Below are 13,363 nucleotides of genomic sequence, written 5' to 3'. Positions count from 1 at the left end.
CAACAAACTTGACAAGACTGGGATATGGAAAGCAGAACTACCTTTGGTAAGTGTCTACTTTTTTTTTTTTAATTTTGTAAATCATCAAATACTTCAAATTTGCTGACGACTTTTTAAAAATAAGAGGGATGTGTGGCTTGACTGATATAAAAAAGTGAAGTTGTTAAGAACAGGTTAACCTTTTTAAATGATATTCTAGATTTAAAGCTAGTGAGATTTTAAAGGGAGAAAACAAGCTTTGCTCTTATGAAAGCATTCCAGTTCTTTGCCTCAGAGATGATTATCAACCAAGCAATAAAGATTAGAACAAATCTTAGATGTTTGATTTGCCTGTTTTGGGGGAAATATTTGATATGGCAGAAGCCCTTATAGTGAGATGCTTTTTTATCACTCCCAATTTCTGTGATCCTTGGGTTCAGCTCTTCCTATTTATAAAGCTGTCAAAATTCAGGCAATGCTCCCTAGTGGTTTATTGCATCCACACCTTGCTGCTCACAAATGCTGGCTTACAGCTGTTAGTTAAGAGGAAGTGTAAGTGGCTGCTGCTGCTGCTGCAATGTTTGATGTGACGCTGAAGTCTTACATGAGTTAGGACTGTCACTGAGACGGCAATATTCAGAGAGTATTGAAATACAGAATAAGTGTTCAGAGAATATTGAAATAAGTAATGAATGTTTGGACAAGTTGGAGAAAACTTAGTTGGACCAAAACTGAAATAAAATGTCTTTGTATAGCATGAAACATTCGAACATCCATGTCTGAGGTGCAGTGAAAGATCTCTAGATCCATTAATTCCTGCAAAGAGAACTTCCAGCTGAGAGGGTGGTGCAGTATTAACAGGACAGTCTTTTTCAAAACAAACCTAAACACAGTCCCCCAGTTTCCCTCTGAGAAAAGCTAACTTTCTGATGGTTCTGTTTACCTTGGCTTTTCACTGACCCCACTCAACAAAGCACACAAGCTTGTTAACACTTAAAACTTCAGAACCACTCTGCATTTGGCTTAATTTCAGGGAAACAGGTGTAATGAATGTCAGGTTACATCATGGACATGCATGTTTTGACAGTATAAAAATGCTAATCTCTGAGTCTATAAATTACACTTCCTTTTTGTACATTTTTCTGTAATTTTACTTTCATCTTGCACAGAAATCTGCAAATTATGGTTTCAGCTGTGGATGAGTAGGAAGTTAACTGAGTATTAAAACAGTTCAGCTGTTTTAGTCCAGTTGCCTTCATCTTTAGAGGTATCTTGTGGTAAGAAGCTAAAGGCAGTGAGTTTAGTTACAGTGCAGGGATCTTGAACATTTGAATCCAAACCAGTGCACCCCATTGTTATTAGGAGAAGATGGCAGGAATAATTGCCAGATCACTCATCATTCTACTTGTTCTCCTTGCATAACTTGCTGAAAGAGAAACATGGACCAGCCAGCGGGTGTGCATTCCTGGGGAAGTGACAGGATCCATCCCTCTTGGTTGTGTCTTGTTTAGGAGTTGGTGCTCTTTTCCTTGGAGGAGTCTCACAGATCTCTAGTGTTCTATCCAAGTTTTTTACAGCTTACTGCATACAACTGTACCTTTCTTCAGCATTCGAAACAAAGCTTTTAGAGAGCTTTGTGAGGATGATGGGAGTGTCTTTGTCTCTTGTGACCACTGATGTGCATGTGCTGTGTCAAGAGGGCAAGTAATCATCCTGCTTTTTAGCAGGCTATGAGAAGAAGCATGGCTATAAGAAAGAAGTATCCTAACCTCATTTAGTAATCAAGCTAATTTATTAAAGGAAATAATCTCCTGTATCTTAGAAAAACATTGGGATAATTACTTTGTAATCTTAAGTATGTCTTCAGTTTTGGAAAACAATTTTATGTACTTCTGATGAGCTATTCAGATAGATTATAAACCAGAGGAAATGATTGTTTTAAAAATATGTACTTAATTTCTTTCTCACTTCTTAACTTCTTTGAATTCTGTTTCTTAACAATAAAGATTAAAGTAATCCTAATAACTAGCTCTGTATTAAAAATGAAATTTTAATTGGAATTAGGAAGACTATTTTAATTCTTGGATCTGCAAGACTTGCAGAAAACTGAAATATTTGAGTTAGGGAGGAAGACATTTGTAATCCTTATTTATTCATATAATAATGGAAAGTTGTCCAAACTTAGGAGCTGTGGAATTTCATGCCACCAAAAAGTAGTTGAGATTCCCCAGCTCAGTGGTTTTGGAGCTGGCAAGTGACTTCCAGGGGCAGAATGTGTGTCTGCATGTTTGAAATGGAGTTCCAGGGAGCAGCTCACCATAGCTACAGCTGCTGGTAGTGAGCTCTCCTCTGGCAATGGTAATTGCTGTGCCAGCTTCTCTCCTGCCCTGAAGAAATCAGCTGCTGCTGTCATGGCTGAGGTGTGGAACAAGGTCTGTATTTGGTACAGAGGAGCCCAAAAGTGACCATACAAAGCCAACAAACCCAAATAACAGCAAACCAATGTTCTCATTTGCTAACATGATTGTTTTTCCTCTGCTACAGCATTTAATTTTAAAATTTGCTTCAAATTGCAAATACTGATTGAAAAGAACATTAATGTCAGCTTTGGCCAGGCCTCCTGCCAATAATTCAATTTGAGGAGAGACAAATTTTGCTTATTACATTCCACTATAATTAGATTCTCTGCATTTTATCATCTTAAAAACACTGTACTAGGAATGAGAAAAGCCATATTATTAAATATTTTCAGCACTTAAAAATACTTTTTTTCTGATAACTCATAAAAGTAGCCCTAGAAAATCAGACATTCAGCCTGCATGAATCATGCTGTAGGTGTCATTAGAAACCACAGTGTATGTAATGTTACAGAAATTCCCTTTTGTTAGGTACCATCAAATGACTTTGACTCTTTAATTTCAGTTACTGTCATAAGACACATGCCAGTCTGCAGGGGGACAGGACACATGCATTGATGCAGAAACTGACTTAATCAACATTACTGCATTCCTTCCTGGAACCAAGGAATTAAGTACACTTCAGTGCCAAGAAGGGCAGTGTGTACTTTTATCAATCCCTAGAAAGGACTTACATCCCTAGAAAGTGTTGCTTGGGCCAAGAGATGGAAATTTCATGTGTGAAGCAGTTTTTCAGTGTTTGCCTTCTTTTGATCTTCTGTTCATCAGTTCATTAGAATTATCCTGGCCCAAGAGCTGGGAGAACAAATGTGAGCAGTTCCTTTGTGTAGACATCTAAGCCAGGTCTTTCTTCCAAAAATACAGTGGAGGCACTAATGCCTTGCACCATGGGTGACTGCAGAGGTTACAGGGGATAGAAGGGATCTCTGTTGAAATCCCCCCTTTCAATGCTGTCCTTTGAACACACACTTTGTGTCACCCAGTCGAGCAGCCTGACAATGACAGTCTTTCCTGCAGAAGCTGTGCCACTGTTGAGCCACTGGATCAGTGAGCATTGTGACTTTTAGATAGTCATGACACTCACTTCAGAGGGAGAAGGTCCTGTCCCAAGAATACAAACAGTGCTGAAATACATTCAGCTGGTGTTAAGGCTGCGGAAGAAATTGGGTTTTCAGTCTGTCTTGTGAAACCTGACAAACAGCACTTTGCCTGTGCAGCCTTCTGAGGCTGAGGCACTTCCCAGGTGCCTCTGTTCATGGCACCACTGACACTGTGCTGCTTCCTAGGAGCTTGACTGGCCCAAATGGGAACCTTGGGACTCACAGATGCCCTCTGGCTATGCCTGAAAACAGAAAGCACTCTGTGTATTAGCAGAGGACTAACTTTGTTTATTTTCCTTCTGGTTTCAGCCAGCATTCATGCTGTCAATGTTTTTTCACTTGAGAAACACAACAGAGCTGCTTCAATTCATTTGAGATGTTTCCAGAAACCTAATTCCAATTTGATGACGCAAAAGCTGCTGAATTTCTGCTGTCTTTCATCTGGAAAGTCACATTTGTGTGGGCAGTGACCTTTTCAGAGCGAGTACATGCCTCTTATCTACCTTTGGGCATGAGTGGTTTACTTTTCTGTCTTGTTTACTATTATTCTTTATCCTTTTTTTTCCCCTTTTTTCTTTACCACCTTGTCTTTTGTTTGGCTGTTTTGTATATTAAAGATATGAGAAGCTTTTTCTTGCATTCAGAAATATTTTATATAATATTATATTATTATAATTTTCTATAATATGAAATAATATTAAACTAATGAAAATAAGCTTAGAATTTATCACATTTCTGCCTGTATTTTTGCAAAAACCCTCTCAGAAAACTTCCTTCTTAGTCCATATGTCTTTATTTTACCTCTCCTCATTCCTCACATAGACGTGCCCCTGCACTAGTTTGTTCAAATCTTTCAGTTCTGCAAGCCACATGTGAATTATTTATGTGAAAGATACTATACACCCCAGAGCTGCTGCTGCCCTTTGCCTGGCAGCTTTACTGGGAGAGCAAAGCTTTGACCTACTTAGTGTTGAGCTGCAATAATATATATTTTTTTTTCATTTACAGTATCCAGGCTAGCCATAGAAAATTGCTGTTGAAGAAATGAAGACTTATGGAGGTCTCTGCTGTGAAACCAGCTTCAGCTCTCCTTTCAAGAATGACAAGTTAAATACATTTTAAGTAATAAAAATATATTGCAAGTAATAATAACAGAGAATTTTATCAAATTAGTATTACAGCCTATAGTTTTTCTTAGGGTTGCAATAGCTAATTGTCAACATTGGGCAATGCCTCCTTGGTGCAGAGGTGCAGCAAACTGTTCTGTAAGGGTGCCCTTGGCACCCTTCATCATCAGGGCTTGTTCTGTGGCTGCATCTGTATTGAGAAAGCTGTTGATTTCTACAGGTCTCCAAGTCTGCATGCACATCCTGGTTGTGCCCTGGTTCCAGGCTCAGACTTGAGAGCTGCCCGTACTCTGGAGATCATGGGGAATAATCGTCAGATGCCGCCATATGCAGGGGCAAGAAGGGGAAGCAGGACCCCAAGCTCAATCCCTGAAGGCAGGTAGAGACCTTTAACTGAGTAGGGACAAGGAGGTTGTACAGTCTTGTGTCATTAAGGATGCTACTCTTGCACGGCCAGAAAGCCTGCTTTCTCCTGAGGCCAGAGCTGCACCTGTGACAGTGTCCCAAAAGCAGAGGTGGCCAGAGCACAGCCAGGGGTGCTGTAATGCAGCAGCAGCTCAGGGCCAGCCCCTTCCTTTGGCTTGTGTGTCAAGAGAGACTCGAGGCTGTGACTGCAGTGCTTCAGCAGATCCAAGGGAGGGGTTGAACAGCTGGAGCAGAGTGTCAGGGCAGCAGGAGACAGCTCCTGGGCCTGCTCTGCTCTCCATTCCCTGTCCTACTGCACATTGCCGTGCTCCTCCCAACTGCTGGGCTGGCTCCTGGCAGGGTGGAAGTGATGACTGGAAGCCTTGCACAGGGCAGTGCTGCTGGGAATGTATTACAAAGGGCCTTAGTAATACAGTACTCAGCATCCAAGTTCATTCTTTTGTTCCTGTTTTCCTTTCCCCAGTATCTGATCTATAGCTCAATCTGGGAAAAGACCAGAGATATAAATCAGTGGCTGCTTGTAACATGAAGCCAAATTTGTCTTTTCTATGCAGTGTGGGAAGTTCTCACTGAGCAGTTTTGTTAAAAGCTGAATCAAGTTTTGTAGAAATACTGCTGACTCTACTAATTGCACAGTCTGGCTCCCTCTAGTCCTGAAGAGGCTCATCATGCCTGACAATGGGCTAACATCCTTACTAAGGTTGCCAGTCTTGCACAGATGTTACACTGTTTCCCAATGAGCACTGGGACCTTAAGCGTGATGATATGAAACCTTTAATCATGAATTGAAAACAAGCAATTTGTCTGTGATCTTAGTTTGACAATCCATAAAATAGTGCTTCTTCAACGACAAGTTAGCAACTTGGTTACAAAGAACAAAGTTTAAACAACACAACAGTTGTATGCACAAAGCTACCACGTCTTTTTTTGTTTTTTTTAATCAGGAAAAAAATTTATTTATAAAAACGTCTCATTTAACTTACTGTCGAGTCTCTAGCTGAATACAGTGGTTTAGAACACTAACGGCCCATGCTTTTATACAGATTAGCCAAAGCATGAACATCAATGAAAATCAACCCCCGAAAATAACTTGTCTCTGCTTTATGTTATGAGCCACAACAGTATTAAAACTGGAACAGTAATGAAAGCAACACAAGAGTTAGGAAGCACAGTTGCTTAAAGAGTAAAGGAAGTGTTTTCTTTTGATGTCTCAGAATAATAAGAAAGTTAGAAATGGCAGAAACTCCTCTGTAGATTAGTCCATAGAAAGCATTGTCTCATGGGGCTTTGGAAAAGTCCTGTCTGGTGGCTAATGCACTAGGGCATGATGAGATACATTACAGAGCCCCCAGGCCAGTAACTTCTGAAGACAGCCTAAAATGTAGGAACAAAAATGAGGAAAAGAAAAGGAAAAAAAAGGCAAAAAAAAAAGAAAAAAAAAATCTTCTCACTATTAAAAAAATACCACTTGAGTACAACCAGCATAGAACAGCATTTCAGTGCAGGCAAGCTTTCTCACACAGAGGTTGGTGGATTTTTTTGTCTTAAATGTCAATTATTGAAACAGTTACAATAATCCAGAACAATTTTACAGCAGTTTTCTAGAGCTTTTAAATAGCTGTGGTACCTTGACATTATTCCCAGTTTTTCCTTCATTATATGCAACCAGAAAAAAAAAGAAGAAAAAAAAAGAAGAAAGGAAGCCACAAACGAACAAAAAACCCACAAAACCAAAAGAATCCCAACAAAACCAACCAAAAACCCCATTTGGATAAGTGCAAATTGTAACAATGGCAGTTCTACAAATGGTTACAGTGACAAAACTTAGTGCAAAGGTGCTAAGGTGAAGAAAAGCCCACAGAATACAGAAATGACACAAAATACTGATAGTACTTAGCCCTATACAATAACACACTTTGAAATACCATGTTTTAAAAAGTATTGCATTTGCATTGTGTTTTTAGTTTATATTAAAATGCACTGAATACAGTTCAATTGTTAAAGCTTTGTGTCCAAGGAGTGCAGAGTGGATGAACATGGCGGGCTAATGGGATTCTGGATTTGGCAGTGGTGAGGAAAACAATATTGCATTACTGAGTTATGCAACAGAAATTAAAAAGAAGGTGGATGGACAAACATAAAATGCAGTTAAGAACTAGTTCCAACAGCTGGCAACCAGCCACTCCATTCCCCAGCCCTCTTGGCTTTGGCTGCCGTTACCTGTCTCGTTTTAGTTAAACTGAACATCCTGAAGTGCTTGGTAAAGGGATGGGATCTGTCCAGGCAGCAGCCTTTGAATGACCTCTAAAACCCTACATGTTTTCATGATTACCATACAACCTGACTGCACGATTAGTGGGGAGTTAAACAGGGATGTGTTTTATAGAGAAACCTAACAAAAAATGGTCATTTTGGCTGAATAAAACATACACGAGAGGAAATACGAGATAGTGACGGCATCTGGCTTGTACTTGCTCTGGAGTACTCACAGGAATAAATACTGTGCCGGTGTATGTAAAACATTTGAGTGCAAAAGGAGGAGCCTGCTCGCTCTCTCTCTCTCCCCTTCTCTTCCTCCCTCCCTTCCTCCCTCCCTAAAGCAGAGTTCTTAAAATTATATTTTTCCAAAGTGGAGAAAAATGATTGTACCCTTTAAAAGAATAATTTGGAAAGGCACAGGTACCTGGTGTTTTTTCCTTACTGTTTTACAGTAATTTTAATTTAGCAGTTTTTCTGAGACCAGAAAGCTTCATTTGTTGTATGCAGAAGTACCTGAAGTTGGTACCTCCTCACCACCACCTCCTGCTCATAGGCAGATTTTGGGATGGGGAATGGGGGTCTCCAGGCCTTTTGGGAGCAGCAGAATGACTGAGGGTGCCGGCAGCACTTCACAGGGCATTGCAGGGGCACTAGTGATCATCAGAAGTGCCAGATTTGCATGTTCTAGCAATAGAAAAAATGCATCAGAGGTGCCAGTTTGCCATAAGGAATTGTTCTGTAATGGATCTAAGTGTATTTTTATGCCGGGCAGCATTGCCGGAGCAGGACCCGGCTGTCACCATTTTGCCTCATTTACTTTTTTCCCTTCCCTTCGCTCTACCTCCCTTGCTGGGCTGCAGCCCTGCCTCGCCGTGGGGCTGCCGAGGGCCAGCCCTGGGCACGGCCCCGTCGGAGGGACGGTGTCCAGGGAGAAGGAGCCAGGGCTGGCACCTGCTGGCTGTTGGAACTAGTTGGTAGGTGGTGCCTGGTGTTAGGTGTTATGGAGAGCGGAAGACGACTTGAGTCGGCAACAGTTAACACTAGCAATTGAACAGAAAATAAAAGATGCCGTATTGTTTCCTTGATAACTAGGATCTACCACAGACTCTTGGCAGAGCTGGCAAAGCTTGCATTGTGTCTCATCCCTTCAATATGGAGCAAACTTCTGGCGGTCAGATTTCTTAACCCCGCTCGTCGAAGGAATTTTGGCAGTGTAAGCGGACAAACTCCCCGTGGCCCCCGCGGCGGCCGCGGCATTTAGTGCCAGGAGTGGGACAGTTTTCATGCCAAGCAGACTGGAGACAGGAACGGCATAGTGGGTGGTTGGCAGAGTTGGTAGGGGAGGGGGGGTACTGACGGTAGCGGCGGAGGCGGCCGCCAGCACGGCCATGGAGGTGGGGGTGGAGGTAGGGGTGGCAGACTGAGAGAGGTTCATGTTGAGGTCAACAGGGGTCGTGACGGAAGCGGTCTGGGTGCTGACTTTAGCCATCTCTAAGCTGCAAACGAAGAGAGGAAGAGGAACAAACAGGTTGGGAGGGTTCAGCCAGGGTGGTGGGACCGGGAGGAGGAAGAGGAGGAGGAGGAGGAGGAGGGAAGGAGGGTAGGACAGCAACCACGAAAGGGCAGGATCCAGGATTAGATCGGTGGACGAGGGGGACAGACGAGTGGGAGGGAGAAGGGGGAGAGAGAGAAAAAAAGGGAAAATGAGGGTCAAAGGAGGAACATGTTATGTGTTAAAGAAGAGAAATAACAAAAGGGTTTTCCATGATTTGATGGGGAAAACATTACTGAGACTCTAAAGTTCTTTCAGAACAGAAATAAAAGAAAAAGGAAGAGGGTATGGAGGTGTTGCTAGTTCATTTTACATATGAAAAAAAGAAATCTAAGGAATGCAGGTAATGGCAAAAAGATGGAAAAAAATGAAACTTAAAAGAAAACTTAAAATAACTATGAAGTTTACTCCCCAGCACTGGTATGGTGAATTTTGCTTTTCAAAATTAGGGTATTTTTGAAAGGGGGACGCGGGGGGTTTTGGTAATTTTTTTCAATTTGTCAGTTTTGTGACATAAATAATACCCTTAATCATTTTGCTAGGATGAGAGGAGACTGAGCAACAATTTGCTGCTTCCATTTAAGGCGTAAAGTTTTGGTTGTTTTGGTTTTTTGTTTTTTAAGTGAGTTAGTTTTTAATTTCATTCACTGTGAGGTCAATGTGCATTTTTCATATAAAACAAACCAGATTAGCCAGTGTGTTCACTTCGCTTTATACTTTCCCAGACTTTTTTTTTAATATCACAACAAAATATTTATCTCCTTATATTAATCTACTTATAAGTCAATTAGTAAAAAGGAACACTGAAGAACACCCCGGCTGGCTCAGCAGTGATATCCTTTCTGAGCCTGTGCCGTGGTTACAGAGAACATGACAAAGCTTTCCAGCTGACACACAAGGTACTACATGGATACAACAGACACATCCTCAGACAGACCCCACCAGCACCAGCAACTTCCAGACTGACCTGACCTCCGAGCCCAGGGCAGTGCTGGGCTCTTGGGAGGGTGTAGGAATCAAACCACCCTCACTTTAATCTAACTCCACCCATCAGCAGGCAAGATGAGTTTGGCCCATATACTTCTGCTTTTCTGTACATCTTAGACATTAAAATACAGTAATTCCAAGGATACGCTGTTTTCTTTGTATGGCAAAATATTTGCCTAGATAAACCCTCCCTTTGCCCATTTGCTTGTTGCAGCTTGTGCACTGGCTTTTGGGTTGGCAAATAACACAAATACAAATTTCAGGACACTTTTTGCAGGTGACCAGCTGGGAGCTATAGCAGCCTAGCATAGAAATAGGACTGTGGGTTAGAAAACCTTTGGTAGCTACAGTTGCATGTGCATTCCTAGTCAGTTTGGGGTCGTCTTTTTGGCAATTACTAACTTGTCAGGCTCCTGGGCTTTCTCCTGAGGTGAGCTGAGGAGCTGTAGCAGCTCCTTGCTTCCAGAGTGAAGTGTCAGCAAGCTGCTGGCTGGCCATGCAGAGGACTTGGTGCTTTCTTCCCACACCCCATCAGGCTCAGGAAGGCTTCCCAGCACAGGGTTTGTGCTGGTCCCTGATGGGGACTGGGTAAGCAGGCTTGGAGATCAGCTGCAGGCTGGGAAGGAAACATGGTCACCCCACACAGGGCTTGGAAAAGCCTCTCTTTTCCTCACCTTAGACACAGTTTTGAGAGTAACAGCCATTGCCATTCATTGCCAGAGAAAGGCAATGATGAGCACATTGCCTGCCTCATGCAAGGATGCAAGGATCTACCAGGATACGTAGGCAATAGGGACACTGGATTAGAGCTTCCCAAAATACTGCTGCTGATGGTGAGTCTGAAGGACACCTGAGGTGGGTCTGAGCTGGGGAGAGGAGTGTGCAGGAGACAGGGAAATGTTTGAGCACTGAGCTCCTCTTCTCCACAAAGAAAAGAGGGCTCTTGGAGCTAAACACCTCAGCAGCTTTTGCTGGGAAGCTGGAAGGAGCACATCTGTGAGGGAAGGAAGGTGACTGCATGAAATTCAGACTCCTTTGAGGGAGGTGAAGTTTTGATTTTCCTACCCTGAAGTCTTTATCTGTCCCCATGGATGAGAAACTCAGCTTTTCTAAGCAGAGAGAAATGCATCCTTGTGCTGCTTGCCATCTACTCACACAGAGGAGTTTATGTCAAGACCACTGAATCAGAGACTCCAACTCCATTGCACATCCTCAACTTGGGGGTGTAGGAACTACATGTGATACCTTAGGATGTTTTGAAAAACTCAGTTTATACAGTTGGATTTTTTAGTATTACTCAGTATTATTCTGGGATAGAGGTCCACAGAAAGGTACTGCAGGACTGTGTTTCAGTGACTCCAAATTTGTGTACTGTACATTTTAAAAAACCAAAAAAATCCTTACTGATATGGGGGGGGGTGGTGGTATTTGAGCCTAAGCTTTTTCCTGCACCACCAGGGAGAACAGATTCTACAGGCCAAAATGCTGGTGTTGGTAGCAGCCATTCCAACTCCCTGTCTCTGGTTTACTCTCATAGGTACGAGAGAGAAATGCCCCCATTTCCTGTTTATTACTAGTGGCAACACATAAGGTGGGAGGTCATCAGGTTAGCTATCAGCTGTCCCATGGCAGTGGCAGTTTCCCAAACGAACTGTTGATGCAACAACATTGCATGTAAAAGGGGGTGAGGCAGCCTTCATACAAAATTTCACAGTGACAATTTTACACTGTCCCTCTGCAGGCCTGCACCTTCTGAATATATACACTGAAGGCCACATCCTGCATGCCCTGAAACTGGTGAAGAGAAGAGAGCAGGTGTGGCTTGGCAGTCCTGTTGGGTCTGTGAATGAACCTCTTGTAAAAAATACCTTTGGGAAACTGCCCTTCAACAAGGAGAAAGTGCTGCTGGCTAAATTAATTTATAATCCAAAGTCAGATATTACACAGAAAAACTAAACTGCAGTTCAATCTTAATAAAAGCAAGAAGATGGAATTGGGTAATGAAAATCTTGTTACTACAGAGGAGACCAAAGAGACAGAAGGCTTTACAGGAAAAAAGGACATTCCAACTGCAAACAAGCTAAGACACACTCTATTTGTACAGAGGCCAGCGCTCGGGTAAGCAATACAGAATCAAACCAATACTTTATAAGATTTAAATCTCTGTCTTGATATGATATCAATATATTTATATATCTATAATTTAGAATATACTATGTACATATCCAACACCAGATTGCAATAAAAGTCTTAAAACAAGCTGATAAATTATTCTATAGACAGCAACTTTGGTTGGAGGACAGCCTAAAGATACACGCAATATATTTCAGGAATACTGTGGATAGATAATTTTGCTTTTTTACATCTGATGTTGCTGAAAAACACGGGTTTATGCAGAAACACTGGCCCTGGAAACCGATTCCCATGAACAATAGATCTTGTAAGGGAGAAAAAGATCTACCTTATGCTGAACGCTTATAGGGCTGTTATTTTTTGTGATTATTATTTTCACATACCAGACCACAGTTTGGGCAGTCTAGGTACTCGTCTCTTCCCCAAAGCTGTTTTATGCCACCGTCTTTTAAAAGAGACAGCATCACTTGTGGCAGGTGTAGGAGGTGGCTCCCAGCACACAGAGGCAGCAGCAGCAGCCTGGCTCTGCACCTCTGTCCTGCCCCAGCACCTAAACCTCACTAGAGCAAACCTCTCGCCTGTCACACAGCTTCTCAGTCCTCCCCCAGTGGGACTGAACTCGCGCTGCTGCTGTGGTGGCACCTGTCTGGACAGCAATGTCTCATGTGAAAGGAGAGGTCTGGAACAGCGTCACTTTTTAAAATGAAAAAGCCACCTTAATTGCCTACGTTGTCTTACAGCTTAATTTAGTACACGTTACTTTAAGAGTCTTCATTTACAAATGAAGTCACTTCATCTAAATACAGTTCCAACACATGGTACATAATAATATATGATGGTTTATTGTAGATGCTGGTAACAAATTACTTCTATCTAGAAATTTAACAGGAACAAAATACTTTGTTTCTGGTTTCACAGGGTATAGATAGAGATCCGTGGTATATGACTGCTGAGGAGTTTTCTTCTTTGCGAAAGTATGTTAAAAGACCTCATATAGATCCCATTCCACCACAAGAACCATTAAACAGTAATCAACAGAAGTGTGAGAGTTCACAGATTTTTCTAAAGTGAGTCAAACAGTTTTGTTCACTAGAGTTTCTGTCTCTGGTGAGCAGCTCACTGCAACTCCATTAATAAGTGCATTATTTTTTTTTGCATACTTTAGCTGTCTTCAAGATCCTAAATTGTTATCTTCCGAGATCCAGATGCATGCCATGTGGTGTTTGTGCAACTAAAAATGAAGGGGTCTATTCTCGTCTCGATGTGTGGGGAATCCCTGAACACCAAGAGAAGAACATATCCTTAAGGGTTAAAGGAGGGAACACATTTTTATTTGATTACAGGGCTTATGGAAGTGACTTATATTTGCTACAAAGAATATAA

The 13,363-nt window shown here is 41.9% G+C and overlaps 1 protein-coding gene across 13 annotated transcripts in view; it reads right to left on the bottom strand.

Annotated features, from left to right (window-relative positions):
* The window catches only part of LOC120502967 (poly(rC)-binding protein 3-like), a 500,985-nt gene that overhangs the window by 4,132 nt on the left and 483,490 nt on the right, over window positions 1-13,363 (bottom strand). For 8 of the 13 annotated variants that reach the window (XM_039711000.1, XM_039711008.1, XM_039711002.1 and 5 more), the window contains one exon: window positions 6,430-8,804. The exons of 1 other annotated variant lie outside the window; for it this stretch is intronic. In XM_039711000.1, the coding sequence (XP_039566934.1) occupies window positions 8,456-8,804 (349 nt within the window). In that variant the 3' untranslated portion in view covers window positions 6,430-8,455. 4 more of the 13 variants (XM_039711012.1, XM_039711013.1, XM_039711009.1 and 1 more) reach the window with 2 other exon arrangements.

This window comes from Passer montanus, unplaced genomic scaffold, assembly GCF_014805655.1.
Source record: "Passer montanus isolate IOZ18808 unplaced genomic scaffold, ASM1480565v1 scaffold24, whole genome shotgun sequence".
In the NCBI taxonomy this organism is placed as follows: domain Eukaryota; kingdom Metazoa; phylum Chordata; class Aves; order Passeriformes; family Passeridae; genus Passer; species Passer montanus.
The sequence above is the reverse complement of the archived record's forward strand: the minus strand, read 5'-3'. Positions and strand labels throughout refer to the sequence as shown.